We start from the raw sequence: 24105 nt of genomic DNA, 5'->3' as shown, positions 1-24105 counted from the left end.
GCAAACAATGTTTGTTGTAGACGATATTGGTCTTTTTATGAGTTTACCTCAACAAATAGCTAAATGTTTGAGCTTACAATCATGGTATTTTTGTCGTGTTAAATTATACAGATTTTGAGAAGTTAATATTTGATTGTTCTTAATAGTGTTTTATAAATTTTATTTTGGTCATTCAACTTTGCTTTTAATTTAATATTATAAATGTATTTTAATCTATTATATAATTTTTTCTTGCAAAATGTCCATCGAACCATCATCTATTGAGGGTAGTGGTACACCTCCTATTTCGATAGATTTTGGAAATTCGGTAGGTGAAGCTTCAAGCCAAACAAAGGGGACTACTGGAAAAGAAAAGTCACTCCTCAAAGGTCAAAAGTTTGGTCTCACTTCACTAAGATTATTAATAGTGAGGGTGCAAGTAAGGCTCAATGTAATTATTGTGAAAAGGAATTTTGTTGTGATATGAAAAAAACCGGTACATGGTCATTGAAATATCATATTGATTCATGTAAGAAAAATCCTAGTAATGTTGTTGGCACTAGCCAAGGACAAATAGTTTTACCTAGAAAGGAAGTTGAAAGGGGGTGAAAGGCATCTTTCAACTAGGATATTTGATCAAGAAGCATGTAGGGAAGGATTAGCACAAATGATTGTGATTGATGAATTACCTTTCAAGTTTGTTGAAAGTGAAGGCTTTAGGAAATTTATGTTCGTGGCATGTCCTATGTTTCATATTCCTTCACGAACTACTATGACTAGAGATGTTTTTCAATTGTATTTAGAAAAAAAAAGTCAAGATAAAACAACTTTTGAGAAGTTCTTGTTCTAGAGTTTGCTTAACTACTGACACATGGACTTCTTTGCAAATAGTTAATATCATTGCTCACTTTATTGATAACGATCGGAAATTGAATAAAAATATTTTAAAATTTTGTCTAATTTCTAGTCATAAGGATGAGTTTATTAGGATGGTGATTGAGAAATGCTTGTTGAATTGAGGATTGATAAGTTGTTTACTATTACTATTGATTATCCAAGTTCAAATGGTATTGCTATTGGTTATTTAAGAAAGAAATTTAACCCTCAGGGGGTTTGTGGTAAATATCTTCATATGAGATGCATGACACACATTGTGAATTTCATTGTTGTTGAAGACTTAAAGGAAATGAATAAATCTATTGAACGTGTTAGGGGGCTGTTAGATATGTAAGACAATATCCAGCTAGATTAAAAAAGTTTTAGGAGTGTGTTGTAGTGGAAAAGATAGAGTGCAAGAAGATGTTGTGTCTTAATATTTGTACTAGGCGGAACTCGACCTACATAATGTTAGACACTGCACAAAACTTTGAGAAAGCTTTTGAGAGATTTGAGGAGTAAGATACAAACTTTAGGGCTGAACTTGAAAGGGGAGAGGGTTGGCCTAATGTGGATGATTGGGCTAGTGTTACAAACTTGAGAGATTTCTTGGAACACTTTTATGAAGTCACTGTGCGTATATCTGGCACTTCATATGTCACGTCCAATAAATTTTTTTTAACAAGCTTTCTGAAATTGATATTCTTTTACAAGATACTCAGTTAAATATTAATATTGATTTTAGTGTTATGGCCATCAAGATGAAAGACAAATATGATAAGTATTGGGGTGATATTGTTAAGATAAATTTGCTTATAATTGTAACACCCCTATCCTGTAACCGTCGCCGGAATAGGACGAGACATTACCAGAAATTAGGAATCGGATTAAAACAGTAAAATTTTGAACCCTTTCTTAAATAAAAGATCATTTATTTATATAACTAATAGACACAAACAAAGATCAAATTTAAAACTTATAAAAGTAAACTTCCATAAGATGCCATATTCACATTTAGTCAAAATATCATTCTACTTATAGTCTATCCTATACATGCCATAAGCTAAGTCCAAATCACATGATTACTACAATAGTAGATAGTGTGACGAAGTGCTGACGATCCCCGAGCTAATAGTAAGAGTCAACGATCTACAAAAATAAACAGAGAAACATAACATTCAAAGTAAGCTTTCATAAGCTTAGTAAGTCTTAAGCAATTTAAACAGTTGAACTTAAAAACAAACCAAATGTTCGAAATCACATAACACTTTCTGAGTACAATACTATTTGGTCGATTATGCACAAACACATATCATTTTACTCCGTTTATACTCAAACTCATATAAACATAGTATTTACAAGCTTCCGGATTAACTTTAATTCTTTCAAATTTCACTAGTGTATCATTTCTTACCCACACTTACTTTCAACATTCATAGTTAAATGGCATATCGAAAACTATCTTGTAACTTTACATAATAACTGAATGCACACATATACAAATATACATATGAATTTACAACATCTTTTCATATGCTTCTCACCCGTCAGATCAATCTCACATATAATATATATATGTATCACATGCCAGAATCACTTAATGTGTAATACGAGTTCAATTTATCATCTTAGCATAGGATCTCGTAGTCATATACTTTATCAAATTCACTAACACTTGGCCTGCGAGGTATAAAACCCGAACATAACACCAGCACGAAGCCTACGGGACTTTAAACTTAGATATAATACCAGCACTAGGCCTGCGGGATTTAACCCGGATATAATACCAGCACGAAGCCTGCGGGATTTAACCCGGATATAATTCTAGCATATAGCCTGCGGGTCTTTAAGCCCGGATACACATCAAATATCATGCATATTTAATCATATATTAACACATCTCATTCAACATATCACATTAGTAGTCATTTGCTACATTCGGATATAAGCTTCATATGAACACTATCATTTACATTTCGATTCACACCAATCATCAAATTCATTTAATTCACATTTACTTAATTAGGTTGTTCGTACCTGAATAATTTACTTTACGGAACGAATCCACATATCGTATTAGCCCATAGTCTTATAGCACCACACTCTTAACAGTTTACCTCATCGAAGTTCACATTTAATCACTTTAGTGCCAAGCCATATTCGGCTACCACAAAGGACTAATAATAATAATTTTATACACATCATGGTTTCCTTTAGATATTTAATAATTACAAATCGTGATATCTCTACCAGCACATATACGGCATAGTTTATTCATTGTAACACTCATTTTGTGCATCAAATTTCCAAATCCAATTCAACTTAAGCATAATAGTCATAATCGGCTTATAGCCTTAAATCATTACATATTCGGCACATTAACCAAATAAAATTTACATTCTCCTTGCCATATTAATTTAACTCTTAGGCATATAAAAGGGAATCAAGATTAAACACTTAAGAACTTACCTTGAAGGTTGCCGAACGATTACAACGGCTATTCGATTACTTTCTCTTTTCCCTTATCCGAATTTGCCCCTCTATACTCTTGAGCTTAAATTCAAAGATTTTAAACTAGTCATTATTCAACTATTCAAGCATCACTTTCAAAATATAATATATATATACATTCGAATTTCAAATCTACTGATCGTAGTAAGCTTATAAGAAATCAATAAGCAACTCATTAACAAATTTTTTTTTGTCAATGTTTACCACATAATCATAATTCCACTGCAAGCTGTCTTCCTGAGCAATAGTCACTAAATCATTTATAACTGGAGCTAAGAAACTCCAAATCAAGTGTCGTTAATTTTCTATGAAAATAGACTCATATATATTTCATCTATAAAATTTTCAGAATTTTTAGTTTGTCCAATCAATACCAGATTTTTCTTAAAGTTTCCCTTGTTTCACTATTTGACTAATCTAACCACTCTTCACTATGAATCAAATTTCTCATTGTACAGAATTAAAAATATGTTCTCGTTTATTTCATTTGAAACTAGACTCATTAAGGAGTCTAAGCATATAAATTTCATCTTAGGACAATTTTTGTACAATTTATAATGATTTTATAAAAACAGAACAGAGGATCTAGAAGTCATTTTGACCCTGTCCCACATCACTTCAAATATCTCATTATCGGAAATTATTTTGTTTACACGGTTTCTTTTATAAGAAACTAGACTCATTAAGATTTAATTACATAATTTATTATGCTTCTAACTCATCTCCCACAATTTATGGTGATTTTCCAAAATCACGTTACTGCTGCTGTCCCAAGCAGATTTATTACCAAATCACTCTTTCACACATACCTTGCATGCATGTTATTTAAACATGCATATCACAAACCCATCATCACATACCTATAATTTCACTTAAGCATAAACTTCATTTCATCATTTTAAAGCACAAACATTACTCAATATTATCCAAGTTCACACACAACATGTTAGCCGATTTTCCCCTTAGCATCTAAGGCACATGCATGCTCATTTGCTTGGCTCAACTTCACCTATCTTCCATTATTCATCAAAAGAACATGAAACAACAACCATTTCCCTCATTTCAATTCATGACATGTTCACAACACAACCAAAAATCAAAAATATGCTTCATGAGTTAAGGTATAATCAAGAAGAACCCATGAACATCAAAATAGAAGCAAAGTACCAAGAACTTACCTTCAATTTTCCTCCTCCTAGTGACCGAATATTCAAGGGTTTCCTCCCCTATTTGCTCTCTCAATTTTCGGCTATGAAGAACCAAGAATGAACAAAACCTTCCTTTACTTCCCTTTTGTTATTCTTATTATTCTTTATTCCTAAACATTTTATGACACAAAATGACATATATTAATTTGTGCCATACCTATGCCATAACTTCAATAAAAAAATTTGCACATGTTGTTCATCATGACCATCATCCATTATAACTATTATAATGCTAAAATACATATATTATCTAATACCCATCACCTTGGCCGGCCACTACACATAAAATGGGAGGTTTGACATGCAAATCCTCCTATTTTGCACTACTATTTATTTGGCCACTACAAATTAGCCTATAGCATTTTCAGAAATTTTCACATAAGTCCTATTTCATAATTTCACTCACAAATGACAAAATCAAAGTATGAAATTTTCACACATGCACTTTCACATGTAATAATCACAGAATATAACATTTAATTATTTTTGTGACTCAATTTTGTGGTCCCGAAACCACTTCCCAACTAGGGTCAAATTAGGGCTGTCACAATAATTGTTGCTTATGTTTTAGATCCTAGACAAAAATTAAAGTATCTTGCATTTGCGCTTAGTGAAATGTCTAATTTTGAAAAAGGTTGTGAAATGATGCAAAAATTAAAGGAAGCTTTGTATGAATTATTTGATGAGTATAAACCTTCACTTCATAGTACTTGTAGCCAATCAAGTGTGCCAGCACATGTTTCTCTCGGTGTAGTACAACAAAAAATGAAAAACTGTATGCAAGTTTTGTATAAAAAGCATGAGTTGGAAAATGGTGGTGAGGATAAAACATCTGAATTGGATAAATATCTAGCTGAGGCTAATGAGGATTTTGTTGAAGATTTTGATATTTTATTGTGGTAAAAAGTGAATAGCCCTAGATTTCCTACTCTTTCAAAAATAGCCAGAGATGTGTTAGCTATATCAATATCTACAGTTGCTTCAGAGTCTGCATTTAGTATCGAGGGGCGTGTGCTTGATCAATATAGGAGTTCTTTAACTCATAAAACTGTACAAGCTCTTGCGTATGCTCAAGATTAGATTCAAAAATCATTATCACAAAAAGACACCAAAAAGATTGAATAACAAATCCAAGAGCTTGACAATATTGAAAATGGTATATTTATTATTTTATTTTAATAGTTTCAATTTTTTTACCATATCACTCCTACATTAACTTATTTAATCAATTCAATGTTTAGACTTTTCTTGGAATGCATTTGAACTTACCCTAAATTCATGAGCTTTCGTAAGTTGAAGGGTATGCTTACTTTCTTACTCTTATTAACTTACAATCTATTCATTTGTTTATATTATTTGATTTTTCAAAAAATGCATATATTTCTGTTATATGTTCATTTTTTGTACTTATTATTTGTAGGTATAATGCAAACGGAAATCTTTTGGAGAGAAGAAATAGATACAAGTGGAGAATATTAAAGACTTACATTTTAATTATGTGTTAATTTCAAGACTTATGTACTGTTTTTAATTATGTTGTGATTCAATTCTTTAATTCGGTTAATACTTTAATTCAGGTAATTTGGGTAGTTCGAGTAATTCGGTTAATTTTTTACTTGTTTTAACCATAAATAAAAAAACATATAAATTTCAATTAATCCGGTTAATCGACCAAATTAACCAAAAAAGTTCAGTTTCGTTAATTTTTTTTGAAAATTTTTTGATTCGGTTAATGGTTAAGGGTTTAAAATGGTTAATTAATTTGATTAATGGTAATTCGGGTCAGTTAACCGAATAAACACCCATACTGGGAAGTAATCTATATGCCTAGGTAAGACCAAAAGGTAACCTTAGGTGGTATATTTTAGTCAAAGATGAGACCGAGAGGAGATTCCTAACTAAAAGTGACAACCATTATAAACAGTGTAGATTTATTAGTTTAATTAGCACTCAACTAATCAATCGACCATCATTTAATCATTTACATTAGCTAAAACATTATGAAGAAATTTTAGCTTAGTTAGTTTAATTAATAGTTTAATTTTAGTTTATAAACAATTTTAAATGTGAATTCGCACTAATAATTTCCAACTCAATTAGATTAATAATTGCTCATCATATAATTGACTTAATAAACACATTAACCCATTTAATCTCTTAAGTTCAATCCTTAGAATACTCCAGTATTCCATTGTAACACTACAAATATTACAACTAACTTGTCACACTTACAATAAAGCCACAATTATTATATTTTATTTTAATTCCCATGTGTTGATTCATCTCTCTCGTTTGAAATGGAAGAATCTTATTTGTAGTCGCGAAGACCCCAAAGGAAAACAAAGTTCACTTGAAAGTGACAAAAGAGTGTGTTCGAAGTATACCATACTCAAATTCAACCTCTCAATAACCTCTATCCCTTGTTAAAATATCTATTGTTTATTCAATAAACAATGGATAAATATTAAGAAGGCTCTTAAACTTTAACATTTTATATAAATAAGCCCCCATACATCTTGTATACCTGAACTAAGTCCATAACCTTTTAACTGCATCTTAATAAGCCTTTAACCTTTAACTTATACCTAAATAAACCCTTTACCATAAACCCATCTCTTCAGGGCTGCTTCCTTAGGTACAAATCAAAAGATAACTCGAGGGCTTATTTGGGTATGGGAAAAGTACAATGACTTGTATCTAAATAAATCATAATATAGTTTAATAGCTATTTTAACATTTTAGCCATAAACATGAAACCTACCACTAATCATTACCTAACATAAGTATTTGCATCCAAATGAAATTATATTCCGAGAAATTATCTCATCCTTAATTTCTCACTGGTGGAGTTAAAAACTCTATAGGCAGCATATTAAAAACGAAGTCAATAGTTTCTAGTTCCAATGCAGCTATAAGATCCTACACTACAATGCTAATCATCAGAAGAAAAACGCATAACAACAAGAAGCCAACTGTCTCAGATGAAAAATGATGAGAAAAAGAATAATTACAGCTATATATAAAAAGGAAAAACACTTGAAACAATATTCACTCCTGCATCCAGAATTTCCCCATATTGCAATAATCCTCTTAATGGCTTTAGGCCTGCAGAAAACAGGTGAACATAAGCATATATAGAATTAACAACAACAAATATCAAACAGTTTGACCATAAAGTTTGAACTTATTGTTCAAGGATGTACGGATTAAGCAAAATGATCAGTATACGCGTGATAGTTCTCCATTATTACCTTGTTAGCTATGTTGTTGGAAAGCCAATCCAAACCCTCATAAAGCCCCTCACCAGAGGTTGCGCAGGTGCTCTGGATGTACCTGAAATTACCACCAAGGTGCGTCAGTGTTAATGAATGAGAAGATTGCAAACTATGGCAGTAAAACACAACACAAAAGCATTACCAGTGACGTTGTCGAAGGGAATGGAGGCCAAGCTTATCAGTTATTTCAGCAGCATTCATTGCATTTGGAAGATCTTGCTTGTTTGCAAATACAAGCAACACTGCATCTCGCAGCTCATCCTGCAGAACAAGAAATAGCATAATCATCAAAGTCCAGCAAAACTAAACCAACAGCAGAAGATTCAACTCGTGCTCTTGATATTATTCTCAATATTTCAATATCTAATCCATTTTCATTTGATAATTTTGGCATTGACATGAATAAGGTCAAAAAATTATTATTTGGAACATTAAACTACTTTGAAGAAAAAATATATGGAAGAAAACCAGTAGCATAGTTTATGCGACCAATTTCATTGAATTCAATCATAAGCTTCTGATATTTGTACTTTCAAGCATCATAATGTTTCTTTGAATCCAAATGGTTTTCAAATCAGCATTCAGTCAACCACACATGATTGTCATCACAGTCTTTGCAATAGAAAGATCAAGTAACATGAATCATGCCAGCTAGATTTTTCTCAAACAATTTAATCAGTCAAGATAAATAAAGAACCCCAACAACTAGCAAGGGCAGGGCAGAGGACATCCAATTCCCAAAACCCAACCATAGAAGAGCCATTAACACAAAACTGTCCTTTTGCTAGCTTACGACTGCTAAATTTGTTTTTATATGAACATATAAGATATAGCATCCAAAAGCCACTTATAACAGCAATAAAGTACATGCATAAACAATAGCGTAAAAACAAAGGTGGTTCCACTTAAATTGTCACCTATCATACCTCATTCAGCATTCTATGCAATTCATCCCTCGCCTCAACAACACGATCTCTGTCATTGCTATCAACAACAAAGATGAGACCCTGTGTATTCTGGAAGTAATGCCTCCACAATGGACGAATCTGCATGATTAATAATGAAAAGCAAGGATGTTCTTGGTTAGTCAAGACATTGATATCAGACTATGCAAAGAGCCCTAACTATTAATGTGCCAGAATACAATGTTGTTGAAATAACCAGGCTAAGTATAGCAATAAAGAGATACCTTGTCCTGACCACCAACATCCCACACGGTGAAACTGATGTTCTTATATTCAACAGTCTCCACATTAAATCCTGAAAAGAGAAAACATGTATGATGAACCATGACCAAGGATAAATACATCACAAACATGAACAAGTTACTGTACAAAACAAAATCACATTATGAAATAGTCAGGGACAGAATGGATTACATGCTTTGCTAGCAAATTTGTTCCATGGAGTACATGAAAATAGACATCATCTATGTTATCTAGACTATTTATTTCTTTTAAAGGATCCAAACCTAACACTTGTATCGTACATATTCGAACATAAATATAAAGTGCTATTTTCGAAATATATTGAACTTTTAAAAAAAATTAAAAAATGAAGGATTTGGAATAAAGGAGTATCTAAATAAAGGGCAAGCAATCGTGAGAACAGAATAAATACAATAGCTCTAATATACATTTAAAGATAAATATAATCACCAAACAAAGAGATAAACACAACGAAAAAGATTTGGAATACGAGCGCTTACCGATGGTGGGAATAGTGGTGACAATCTCTCCAAGCTTCAGCTTGTACAAGATGGTAGTTTTACCGGCTGCATCAAGACCCACCATTAAAATTCGCATCTCCTTCTTGGCAAAAAGCCGGCTAAAAAGCTTGGTGAAAGTCAGCCCCATTTCTCTTCCCTAGTTGTTGATCCCTGAATATAATGAAAATTCGCAGACATCATTTTCTTTATTTCTTTTCGAGCTAAAACACGGATATTATATTAGAAAGAATAACTCAAATATACTATTTTCCAATCAATAAACAAATTTCAAACGAATCAAATAGATCTAAACAAAAAATCAATGCCATGACGTCATTTCCATAAAGTTGCTTTGAGAATTTAAAAAATAATAATAATAATCATACATAAAATCAATGGTAAACAACATATCTAGAATATTTCATCGAATAAACCTTCAAATCATAGAAAACGCAACAAAGCTTCTCATAATTCGAAACGCAAGCCATAGAAATGAAGTACTAAACAAATCGTTTCTTAAACAAAGTGAAATGAAAAGATCCCTTTACATTTATCGGAATGCTAGATCAAAAATAAATATCAAAATAGAGAATCGAATTCCTTTACCTTTGGGCACGACCACATCAGACTTTGATTTTGAAAGAAAGGGCTTCATAGCAACGCTAAGGGTAACTTTGGATAACTGTAATAGAATAGACCTACGAAGTAGAGCTATAATAGAATAGAGCTGTAATCAGTAATTCAATTATTTAGTTGAATGGAATGAAATGGAATTGTAATAGTATTTTTATGTTTGGTTAGATGGAATTATATTGTAATAGTATAAAGAAAAAACTAAAATAATCAGAATATCCTTAGCAGAATTTTTGTACGTAGATGATTATTGTTATTGTTATTAAATTTTAATAAGATTATTATTAAAAATAATTTAATAAAAATAATAAATAATTTAACCATATTTTAAAATAATTATTATTAAATATAATTTAATAAAATTATTATTAAAAAATCATAATATATAATAGTATAAAAATAATATATAATCTACTTTATTATATTTAAATTGCAATACATATTTAATGTGTTAAAATATCATTAATGAAACAAATAAATTAATTATTTTACAATAAAAAACAAAATATTAGAAGTAATAAATAACTTGAGAATTATATTTTACATCCAAACATAATATCCAAACACTATCAAAGAAAAATGAACAATACATATTTATCAAATTTCATTCAACAAAATCGGCTCTCTGTTCATGAGTATTTGTAGTATCTACATCCTCAACATCTATTTCTTTAATAATATCAGCGGTTGTTTGAGCATCTTTTCTAGTGGCTTTACATTCATCCTATGATATTATTTTTAAGGAGTGTAGCTAGCTCTACATTCATCCTATGATATCATATTTAGGGTGTAATTGGTTTACTCTAAACATTTTTTAACAAAATATTTCATTGATTTTAGCTAAAAAAATTAATTAAACAATTTTGATTCGGTTAGTTTAATCGGTTTTTGTAGTAATTAATTAATTTTGAGATATTGACTTGGGTTTATATAGTTAAATTTTTATTATATATTATAAATATAAAAATAATTCAAAAACTGCTAACCGATTAAATTAATTGGTTTTTTTCTTTTATAGTTAAGAGGATGTACTTCTAAACTTTGGTATAAAAGTTTGAACATCCATCCTCCTAATTTGTGAGATGAAAAAACTCAAAATATTTAATTGAAAATCTTACATCCAAATCTTATCAAATCTGTAATATTCCATCTTTCCACATTTGGTGTATCAACAGTCATACTGTGGATTAGGGTAGATGAAGCCGGATTTAAAATTCTTATTCAAAATTTGATGTGTATGAAGTATGAATCAATGTCTTAAATGAATCAAGAATAGAAATTAATAAAATTTATCACTAAAACCTTAATAATTAAGCTATCAATTACCAAAAACAGGTAGCCTTAAAATGGAGTAATCATCACTTTACAAATTTCGATATTTAATACTATAATTTATAAGGAAAATGTAAAACCTAACAAAATAAAGGAAACAGACCAATAAGAATGGCGAGCCTGCACCTAACTTTAGCCTGTTAGCTGATTGGTGTTTTGCCCCTTTACAAAGCAGAATCTGCCTTGAGCAGCCACAATGAGACTAAGAATGCTTATGCGAACATTGACACACAGAAGACAAATTTTGGAATTATTTGTTAATTTATCAACATATTATGGTGTCAAATAGTTTAAGTCAATCATCAGAACTTTAATGATAACAGGGAAAAAAAGCGAGTGAACTGAGACAAAGAAACACAAATTAGGAAAAATAAAACAGTTAACGGGTGAAAGGCTTACTAGCAGATATGAACAAAGAAGCTAATTTATCAGCTGCTTTTGGAGTTGAACCCAGTTGCTGTAATCTTGCACTAGTTGCTGAAGAAGCAAAGGAACAAGTTTATCCAGTAGAGCTTGTATCATTCTGTATTAATAACAAATCCATTTTATAATATATGCATGGAAAAATTAGCGAGTGAAAATGAAAATCCCCCCTCCTTTCCTAATAAAACGGTATTTGAGGTAGACGATTAAGTTTGTGTCAGACACTATGTAATGCGATTTAATCAACCATACTAATTATCCTTCAATATATATTAAATGAATATACTAAAGTAATGAAATAATAGTATAGTTGGAGAGGCTCCTTAAATCTTGCAAGCCCCAAAAGATAAATGTGAAAATGGATAAGGTAGGATACATAAACATAACCCTAGCATCTGTATGCTGCAATTAAACAAGATATACTTACATATTTCCCGGACCCTTGACAGCTGAAGTTGGCAGTAAAATAAAAGGTCGCATGTAAATCTGTTTACAAAATTCAACCTCATCTATAATGTTGTCAAAGTAAAATAAAAAATCATTGCTTAAACAGCTAGAAAGATGTGATAATTAAACATGTTAGCATACTAGAACAGAAATGCAATCACATTATCATGCTGACATTCTAAAAAATATGAATAGAATCAAGATTTTACAGAAGTAAACTATAAATCGAATCATATGAGCCAGAACTGTCTCTCAAAGGGGCTCCCAAGTTAACGTAACGCACTAGGAGCTTAAAAATTATGAAATTCAATAAACCTAAAAGGAACTGCAAAACTTAACAATTTCATATTATTTTGGAAGGCAAAAACATCTAAGATGGATTCTGGACAACCCAAAAGAACAATGTTTTGTCACGGGGCATAATTGACGTTAAATATCCAAGTAACTATCATGATATTTGAAGCCAATAAGATAACAACCTCAAGACATATATTCAACTTCACATCAACCTCTAAAAATGGTTCAGACATATTTGTGTCTCAAGTAATATGATTTATCATAGTAGCTGCAAAATTCAAAGCAACATTAATAGTTACAACATGGTACCAAATACTCGCTTTATATGGCACAACATGCATTCTTAAATATTCTGAAAAGAAAAATCTTCATAGGCCGTCAATCTTAATTCTGTTATCAATGATACAACTGAATGAAATCTATCCAAGCACACACAAAAAAAAGGTCGTACATAGTGCACAAGGATCTTGGCTATAAACAGGGGCAGGTCTAATGTATGCTGCCTTCGCTATTCACAGAGGTTGTTTCAAGGTTTGAACCCATAACCAAGCAGATAGAAAGTCAGGGACGACCTTCAAAATCTTGCCTATTATAACACAAAACTTGTAGCTATAGTTTGTATCCAATTGGGTGATAAGAGGATAGCAGCTAGGGACCAAATGAAAAGTTTAGCCACAGTCTTAAAAATCCAAAAGGGCATACTTTTTAAGCTTAAAATGAGTGGTTTTCAAACAATAGGTTTAGCACTATGAAACAAGCATTTTAATTTAGTCCATCTAAACAACATCTGTCACTCTAAATAAAACCAAACTTATATTAGCTCAGAGGTATACAAATGCCATAATGAGTACCTGAAAATGGTCATTTTAGCGTTCCACAACTTTTGAACCCTTGAACTGCATACAATTTTAGCAACAAGTATACACGCAATTTTCACCAGTCATCAAACAGAATATGAATAACAGTAACCATTTTCTTTGTAATACTTGACAAATCTTTCATTTTCAGGATTCAGTGAAAATAGACATTGCCATTCTCATCTAATAAGCACAATAGCAAAAATTGGCATTTTGATATTGATGTTACTTATGAATGTGTATGCTTCTGAGTTGTGACCAACTAGAAATCAACATGACAGAGCACTGATGTCTTTCCATACAGAGTAATTTTCATAGATTAATCTGTTCAAATTTTGAGCATTCTTCACTTTTGTTGTAGATCACTGGATGATGCATTTTTTGGATGACATCAAATGTTTAGTAGAACTTAGCACTGTACTTGCAAAATATAACCTTTGCTGACAGGTTCTGAAAATAAAATCAAACACGAAAAAAGGGTTATGAAATTTATGAACCTCAGGAGGGCAATCGTTTAAATAAGCAGAAGATTCTGAGAGATTGTTGAAGAGTTTGAGGTTCTGTTCCAAAAGATTCTTGAGATTGATTTTCAGATTTTAGGGTTTCCAATTCTTTTTCGTGCTTGAAAGCGTCATTATTTTCAGGAGAATCATCGTCGGGGTTGTGACGGAGGTGGCAACATTCCATGGCGGTCCAAGTGACGTTGGCGACTTCGAGAACCGTCTTGGCAACCTCCAGAGCTTCATGGCCAACCGTCTAGGAGGAATTGAAGGTGAAGGTAATATCGAGTGAAGAACAGAAAAAAAAAAGAGAGAAAGAACGAAGAAGGAGGGTAAAATTTGAAAAGGGAAAAAAAGGATCCCATTGAATGCCTATTCGGTGGTGAGTAAAGGAATGGCTATGCAGCCTTTTCCCTGAATAAGAAGGGATTCAATGCAGGCTGTAATAGACATTATAACCAACCAAACATTGGTTTAGTGATGGACCCACTGAATTGGACTGTAATCTATTCCTATTACACCCAACCAAACATATTGTAATTATGCTTTGGTTTATGTATCGGGGTTGTAAGAAGTGCCAGTTTGAACAATTTATAAAGCCCAAAAGACAATGAACAGATTTGCGGGTGCACCATACCACATCAAATCCCCTAGAAACATATTAGTCCAAAAATTTATTATTCTAAATTATTTTAAAATTAAAAAAAGTTCCTCTTTCACAATTGATAAATAAATATTTAACAATAAAATGTGTCATGCCCTTAATTGTTATTTTATAAATATCAACTTTCATTTAAGTTTTAGCTAACACTTTTAAATAAACAGTTAATAAATTGCAGTGATTAATTTAACTAACTAATTCTATTATCTATTTATTTAAAAGTGTTAGCTAAAATTTAACTGAAAGCTGATATTTATAAAATAACAAATAAGGGCATGACACATTTTATTATTAAATATTTATTTTTTTATAATTTTTTAGTCTTTATTGGGTGAAATTATTGAAATAAAACACTATTACCAAGGGAATAAAACATCTATTATGGAAATTAATTAGTGAATATTTTTGAAAATTTAAATAAACAAATTTCTTAAGTTGCAAATATTAACATTGTGCAAATTAATAAACATTAATAGTGTATCAATATAATTGTAAACTAAATTTCTAGTGATAATTATGTCATGTCCTTCGTATGTAAATTAGTGATAATTATGCCACACTTTAAATAAATTTATCAAGTAGCATATTTCAATTAATATAAAGTTGCATAAAAATCATTTTACACAATTAAATTGAAAATAAATTAAGAGTGAATAAATATTCAATAAATAGATATACGTGACAAATGGAGTAATTTTTGAGTAACCATGTGGTAAAGTGAGTAATTTTTTAGTAAGCATGGTCGGATATGTCTTTTCACATATCTCATTTTATATCAACCGTGAAAAAAAGCTATTCATCCCTGCATTTTTTGTTTTGGAGATTTTAGCTCAACAAGCTATTGCAAACCTCGATTCACCAAACACTACAATTAGAGTGTTTGATTACTCAATCATCCATTTGCACCTAAATCAACTAAAAAAGACTCAAACCTTTAACTTTTTTTATAAGTTGTTTAGAATATCTTTTAGAATTTTTAATTTTTAAAATATAAATAATGAATTTTTTATAAATATTTTAAAATTTAAAATTTATTTTGATTTTTTTAAATTTTTGTTGAGATAGAGACTAATTTGCTCATTTTCAAAATTAATAGGGGTAAAAAGGTATTTACACAAATTTGTTATTTGAGTTATTCAAATTATTTGAATTGTAAAATTTAACTCGACTCGAGCTTGAAACTCGAATTACTTATATGAGTTGACTAAAAAAATAATAAAACTCGAATAACTTGAAATTCAAGTCGAATCAAGTTTTGCTCACCCCTACGTGAAATAGCTAGGGATGCAAAAAAACCCGAACCTAGTTTCAACCTGACTGCACTCCGATGTGCATGCACCAGAGCTATGAACCAACACAATTATCTCTAAATATCTAGCGGTATACTACAAGTGTGACAGGTCAAGTTGTAATATTTATAGTGTTATAATGGAACATTCGAGTATTCCAAGGATCGAACTCAAGAGAGTTAGGGACAAAGTGATTCCTAAGCAACAAACATGCAAATAGGAAGTCTAGCTAACTACTTACTAATTACTTTATTAGGACAATTCATAATCAAGGGTAAGATACACTAGTTAGTTGTCTAACACTAAAAAGGACTAAAGTGTAAAATAATCAAAATTATGCAATTAACAATTCAATACACACAAGCGGTTGGTTGACTTTCATGTTGCTGGTTAGTATTTGGATTAAGAATTTAAAAGGCTTAAACTTCTAATTGACTCAATTTTACCTCTGGATCACCACTTTACCAAATTAGATGATTTAGTATATTTATCTCTTAACCTCACCAAACTAACTTGGGATAATCAAATTGGTGCTCAATAGGATCTCTTCTCAATCTCACCTATCAAATTGGTGCTTAGTGGTTGTCTAATGTTTAAATTAATACTAAGCGGTATTACGTGGTCAAATCGTAATACAGAAAGAAAACTTATATTAGTAGACGAACCTAAACATGTCATTAATCTAATAAAAAATGAGCAAACCTATTGAAAGACTAATATTTCGTCTATCAAGTTAAATTGGGGAGACGCATTGTTTTGGGCATTAAAGCGAATGACTCCTAAAAGATAGAAACATAAATGTTGAATGTCGTTACTTTTCAAATTAATTGGTCATAATGAATTCGTTGAATGTAGAAATATTAAATATATTTTCTCATAGATTCTTTTTACTATAAAGTTATCATGACTTTAACGGAATTAGAATTAGACTGAAAATTATTTAATTGGGAAATTAAATTAATTTAAGATTTTATTTTGAGAAATAGAAAAATAAATATTGAGTTGGATTGAATTATAAAGTACTGGGTTGAAAGTCCATGAAGTTCTTGTAATTGGACCCGATATGGGAAAGGCCCAAAAGTCCCTTATGTTTAATGCTAGGGACGACAAACCATAGTTTGTTTAACTAGGGTTGCCACCGCACCTAATCCTACTTAAACTAAGATTTCATTTTTCTATTGAAGTAGACTTTTATAATTCAACAAGGGTCTCACCTCTTCTCCCTACAAATAGATGGCATTGGTAGGGCTAAATACACAACTTTAAGATATTGTTATTATGTTTGAAGATACTGAGATTTTATTTTCTAAGTATTAAATCTATTTTTAAGAATAAAAATTCTATCGATTTCTATTGCAAAAAAAATTTTGCTTTCCAACTGAAAGTAAAGTAAATTATTTCTGGTTTTGTGTTTGATTTGAATCGTTACACTTGATGTAACTCCTTAAACCAGGCCTAGATGTTACGACCCAATTTGAGTAATCACATGGGCCATGAATATGGCCAGTATGTTTTCATAAGAAAAATCCATTTGTCCTCGAAACAAGTTTTTTTGAAAACATCATGTTCTTTTTAGTAGAAATTAATTTGTTCCTTTTTATTTAAAAAATATTTGTATTATAACTTAGTTTTTAAAACATAGTTGTAGCGACTAATAATTTTTAAAACATTTAACGATCATTTAAAAGAAAAAATATTATAAAAATAATCCATGCAATATTTCCTAAAAATATTGAAATAGAATTTCTCATGCCATAGTCCGCAACTTAAAATAAAGTCCTAAAAAGTTATTAAGACAAACCCAAATTAAAGTCCATAATAAAATCCAAAATAAACTCATATAGTCCGTAAAAGTCCCAAATCATTTTAAAAATCCATAACCTAGAAATCATTATTCTAAGAGCTTCTCCGATGACCGAAATCGAGTCCTAATTACGAGGATTACCTAAGACACACAAGTAATATGTGTGAGCCTTAAAAGGCTCAGCATGAGATCAAACATAAAGCTTATGTATAATATAACATGCTTTCAACATATCGAATAAACACATCCAGACCAAAATATATACCATTTTTACAGAAATCTCATATCATCAATATTACATATATACATAAATATCAAGACATGTTTATGTAACAACGCACATTTTGAAGAATTTTCCTACCGATTTCTGCTACACACCAATATTGAGTTCCCTAGAACTAGTCCATCCAATAACACACCATTTGCTGGACAAGCCACCACATAAATGCCAATAAATGGTCACATAACAAATTATGGACAAGCCACCACATAATTGCCGATAACGGCCACATAATCGCAGATAAACTGCCAGATAACTTCTACCTTTCACAAGACCCACTCCATGCATGTGATATGACCATTTTCAAATTTAACACATTTAATCATTTTTCACATGTAGTCATGCTCATAGTCTCACTTAACACATATTTCTCAATTTTACACATTTTCATGTAAACATACTCACATATCACATATTATTCACTTTTTATTCACTTTAGAACTTCCACCTTTCACCAGACCCACTCCATCATGTGATATGGCCATTTTCAAATTTAACACATTTAATCATTTTTCACATGTAATCATGCTCATAGTCTCACTTAATGCATATTTCTCAATTTTACACATTTCCATGTAAACATGCTCACATATCACATATCACATATTATTCACTTTAGCATGCTTTAATATATTTTCATATTAAACCACAGATCTCATCACACACATGTATATATAACACATATTTAAATCATCACATATCAATTAAGTCATGTATCACATAACATAGAGATGAGATTTTCACACATGTCATCATCACATACATCAATGCATCACAAATCATAGATTTCATGAACTAATAATTTTAAGAACACTTACTTGGAATTTCTCTTTTTATAAGGTTTTCAAATCCGCTTTGAGTATTTAGTGTACTCTCAAATAATTATTTAATAGTTTTTTATTTAATAATAAAATAATGGAAGATTATACTTAAAAAAATTCAGATCCCACACCTTAAACTGTAGATTCAATTGCCACAGTCCTATTAGAAGATGTTTCGCTTGGATCTAAACCTTGTAGATGAATCTAAACAGGTATTTTAGTTATAGATCTATCGGATACGTCTTAATACTTAAAGTTTAATCATTGCAATAATTCTCACCAATTACTTATCCTTAAATCAGCACTTAGATTCGATGCACCCATTAACTCGCTAAGGATTTCTTGGATTGGCATTGTTTGGCCGTTCAAGTTATTACAAAATCCCATTAGTACTATGATAAACGAATAATAAAATATTTCAATTTCAACCAACCATGGCATTTCTAAATGAAGGATTTACGAATCGAACAACCTCATTTACACTTGATTTAATATGAGATGATCGAAGGATCGAGAATGGAATGAGATCGACGATTTTGAGTGATCTAAAAATAATCGATAAAGTGATAGAAAATGTGAGTTTTATTCAATAAGGAATCGATAAAAGAAAGATGAAGCAAAAAAGAAAAAAATTATCATCGCTGACGGTGGCTACGGCGATTGGGCAATGATAGAGCAGCGGTCCAACGGTGGTGAGAAAAATATAAAAGGGAAGCAGGTCCAAGAAAAATGAGAAAAGAGAAAATAAATATGTGGAGGAGGAGGAGATCCATGGTGGTTCATTGCGACGATCACGAGAGTGGAAGAGAGGAGGAGTGAGAAGCCAACGTTTAAGGTCGCTAAGAGGTCACTTGGTGGTGGTGGAAGGATTGGTTGTTGCAGTTGAAGAACAAAAAATAGAGGAAGATGGTGGTGGCTCTTTTTCAATTTGAGATAGAAAAAAGATGAAGAAAAATGAAAAAAATGAAATAATATAGTGAAAATGAGGGTACGGGATGGCAAGGGTGCATGTAGCTTGGTCAACTATGACCAGGTTCATTGTATCACAACATTTTGGCAAAAAAAGAGGTTTTGGCAAGGAAGTGAGACAAATAGTCAAAAGGGGGATGCATTTCACAACTTATGGCAAGTTTGACTTGCTAAAGGAAGATTGGAATCACGCCATTTAGGGCAACTATAAGGGATGGCAAGGCTTAAATGCACATGTTAAATATGTGCAAAAATTTAATTAAAAAAATATGAGAACTATGAGATTCAAACTAGGGAACTCTAGGATAGTTAAAGAGTTTCTTACCACTAAGTCACAACACTTTCTTGTTTTCATTCTTGCGCATAAATTAATAAATTACGGGATGTGACACTTGAAGTAGTTCGTAGTATGAGAATAGCGAAAAAGGTCGTTCAGTTGGAAGACTGGAATGAAAAGGATCCATCTGGTTGAAAACACATGCGATTTTGGTAAATGGTTTATTGCTATAAATATTACAAATTGATTCGGTTTTCAAATTTTTTATTTTCCGCTATGCAATAAAACCATTTTCGAATAGGAATTTTTCCAACAAAAGGCACTTACAAAATCCTAAACCTAAGTATGCAATAAGTTTAAAAACTAAACTAAAAATAAATAAATGGAATCTCGGCTCAACTAATTTAATTATTTACAAAACAAGTTTAAATTTTGCTAATGGTAACTCAAAAATGGTCTTCTAAGTGATCTGTTACACCCTCGAAGGAGTGTTTGCAGTGTTCTCAAAACCCAATTGTGCATCTTATTATTCAACTAATGAGGCTACTTGAGGATTGCCCATGGATCATCACCCTCCTTGGAATCAGGATCCTATTTGGCATTGAACTCAGACCTGCAACTTGGCACCACTTTAAGTAATTCACAACATCAGTAACGAGATAAAATAATAAGTTAATGGTTCAACAATCATTCACTGGAAGAGGTAGCACATCCTTAGGGCTAGGGTAGGTATTAACAAATTTAAAAACCTTTATTTCCCATATCAATCTCTATTGTTAGTTCCCCTTTACCTTGTAACACCCCTATCCCGTATCCATCGCTGGAATAGGTAAAGGGCATTACCAGACAAACAGAACATTTCAAAACAATTCAGAATCACGGATATTACATAACATCATTTCATAAGCAATCATCTCCTAAGATGGTCTACAAGACCCAAAATGTACTTTTAAGAGACATTCAGGACTAAACCGAACACATTCATAAAGTTCAGAACTTTTAAAAAATTTTAATTCCATAGAGGTCGCATGCCCATGTGCCCACACGAGCATCAGACATGCCCATGTGAACCAGCCGTGCCAAAACAGAGCTTATATACTGACTTATTCCCACGTCCAACAGACACGCCCGTGTGTCACGGCCGTGTGATTCTTAGCTAGCTACTGACTTAAGCCCACAGCCAACAAACACGCCAGTGTGCTATGGCCGTGTGGCACAATGCAGGCTTGGTTTAAGCCAATTTGCCACCCCTTTATGAGTCATTCCTACAAGCCAAATTAAACAACATTCATACAAAATATTCAGCCAATTCATGCTCAAAACATGCTTCATTACAACTATTTCATCATCATTCAACAACTCATTCAAACCATACCAAAACTTAACACAAACATACCATTTGATAACCAACTTTCATTGCATAACCTATATTTACAATTTAAAACTTAATACATAAACCTTCTAGCCTATACATGCCATACTTTAAAATATTTACACTTTCAAGAGTACCAAAATGAGATCGATAATGTGGTGATAATCCTCGACTATCCCCGAGCCTTCAGTAGCTACGATAACTGTAAAACAGACAGTAAACACACAGAGTAAGCTACAAAGAGCTTAGCAAGCCAAATACAATTGGTCTAACTACTAAAGCATATAAATACAATTCACCCATATAGATTCATAACCATTTTACAGAATAATTCATAAACTTAACCATGCTCCTTTGTTTGCATATATGTCACGCTTCATTTCCATACATATTTCACAGAGATAGAGTTTTTCATATTCAGAAATTTAGTACGATACAAACGTACCTGCATAGGTTATACATTTCATATACTCAATCTCAGATTTCGAATGCTATCATCAGACAGGTCAGAAATGATATAGATGCTCATAAATAAGTACAATGCCGACGTCCCAGACGTGGTCTTACATGTAATTCAATATCGATGCCTCTGTCCCAGACAGGGTCTTACATGAAATCAGATACGATGCCGATGTCCCGGACATGGTCTTATACGTAAATCTCAATCGAGGCTTGTGTTCCAGACACGGTCTTACACGATGTCTCAGATAGATGTCAACTTTTCTTAGAAACATACAGAGCTTTTCAAATATTAGCATATTATCTTACTTTACTCCATATATATTCATCCGGCACTCAAGGCCATCCAATACAGATTACAGTTTATATGAGCAGAATTTATTTCAATTAACACGTAATTGTAATTTGACTTACCTCGGAAAGATTTCGGATAAAACGAGTCGACTATTCAACTATTTTGGACTTCCCCAGATCTAAGTCCGATTTTCTTTGTTCTTGATCTAATACAATACAAATTCAACCATTCAATCATTCATTTCATTCAATATAATCCATATACACATATTTAAGGCACTTTGCATTTTAGCCCTTACATTTTCACACTTTGATAATTTAGTCCATTTTTCATAAAATCACAAATATGCAAAATTTCTTTGCAACAAGGGCTAGCCGAATTTTCATGGCTTCTATATAAGCCCATACAACATGTTTAATTCACAATTTAGTCCTTCAAAACCTCATTTTCAAAATTTAACCAAAATAGCTCAATTTCATCAAAAACTCAAAGACAAAACTTATGAACCATCTACCAAGCCTTCATAATTCATTCAAAAACATCACAAAACTCATGATATCAACAATGGAATTTCATGAAATCTTTAACAGAAACAGAAATTCAGACATGGGTTTTGAAGAACACGAAGCAACGATCACAGAAACGTAGAAATTATCAAAAACCGAACAAAATTCACTTACCAAATCAAGCTAACCATGGCCTAATATTCAACAAGCTTTCATATTTTCCTTTCTTTTGATTTTCGGCAACAACATGCATGAAATGGCTAATTTCATGCTTTTAATTTTATTATAATAACTTTAATAATCATTTTTCCATTTTTCCCTTGGCATATATCATTAAAAATCCACCTACCAATGCCCATATTTGTCCACCATTAAAACAAATGGTAAATTTGACATGCAAGGGCTTTTATTTTAAAAGGCAAGTGAATTAGGTGCTTTAACATTTAGCACTCAACTTTTATACTTTGCGCGATTTAATCCTTTTTCATAATTAAACACAAAAAATGACAAATTAAATCACAGAAATTTCACAGACATAAATTCACATATCACAGACACAGAAAATAATATTAAAATATTATTCAGACTCGAATTTATGGTCCCAAAACCACTATTCTGACTAGGGTCAAAATCGGACTGTTACATACTTACATTAATTGTGGCTCGAGAGGTAGCTAAAAACGGTAGCCCTAATAGGATTGGAATCTTTAAGTAGCTAAAAACGGTAGCCCTAATAGGATTGGAATCTTTAAGTCTTTCTTGAAGCCTAACATTATAAAATCTACCAGGAGGATAAGTTGTCTTACTCTAACTATGGCATCTTCAAGGACACCTTTGGGATGAACTAAAGATTGATCGGCTAATTGTAAGGTGATCGAAGTCTCTTGAAGGTCTCCTAAACCCAACCTATGGTAGATGGATAGGAGCATAATATTAATGCTTGCACTAAGGTCACAAAGGGCCTTGCACAAATTTAACCCTCCTATTTAGATAGGGATTGTAAAGCTATCAGGGTCCTTAAGTTTAAATGGGACCTTCCTAGATATTACAGCACTGGACTCGTTGTTCAAAGCAATTTGTTCCCGTTTTCCTATTCTTTTACTCCTGGACATGACTTCCCAAAGGAACTTGGTATACTTGGGCATTTTCTCAAGGAGTTCAAGGAAGGGTAGGTTGATGTTTAAGGCTTTGAACATGTTGAGGAAACTCAAAAATTCATCACTATCTCTCTTTTTCATCTCTTCAAGCCTAACCAAAAATGGAACGGTGGTTAGGCTAGGTGGCTTGCTTGGTTTCTCCTTAGGGTTAGACTCCCTCTACTGTACC

At 31.8% G+C, this 24105-nt stretch overlaps 1 protein-coding gene across 4 annotated transcripts; it reads right to left on the bottom strand.

Moving 5' to 3' along the window:
• Nucleotides 1–7418: 7418 nt before the first annotated feature.
• On the bottom strand, nt 7419–14375 carry LOC107960335 (ADP-ribosylation factor 2). 4 transcript variants are annotated; one of them, XM_041112480.1, is made up of 8 exons: nt 12373–14375; nt 11922–12045; nt 9558–9728; nt 9039–9109; nt 8776–8895; nt 7992–8110; nt 7826–7907; nt 7419–7679 (listed from the first exon to the last, which is right to left on the bottom strand). In XM_041112480.1, the coding sequence occupies exons 3-8, from the start codon at nt 9703–9705 to the stop codon at nt 7674–7676; spliced, it is 546 nt and encodes a 181-aa protein (XP_040968414.1). In that variant the 5' UTR covers nt 9706–9728; nt 11922–12045; nt 12373–14375; the 3' UTR covers nt 7419–7673. The 4 variants fall into 4 exon arrangements, with proteins under 4 accessions (XP_040968414.1, XP_016752154.1, XP_016752155.1 ...); XM_016896665.2 differs by lacking the exons at nt 11922–12045; nt 12373–14375 and adding an exon at nt 10164–10316; XM_016896666.2 differs by lacking the exons at nt 11922–12045; nt 12373–14375 and adding an exon at nt 10106–10161.
• Nucleotides 14376–24105: the final 9730 nt, after the last annotated feature.

The sequence above is a fragment of the Gossypium hirsutum genome, chromosome A05 (assembly GCF_007990345.1).
Source record: "Gossypium hirsutum isolate 1008001.06 chromosome A05, Gossypium_hirsutum_v2.1, whole genome shotgun sequence".
In the NCBI taxonomy this organism is placed as follows: domain Eukaryota; kingdom Viridiplantae; phylum Streptophyta; class Magnoliopsida; order Malvales; family Malvaceae; genus Gossypium; species Gossypium hirsutum.
The sequence above is the reverse complement of the archived record's forward strand: the minus strand, read 5'-3'. Positions and strand labels throughout refer to the sequence as shown.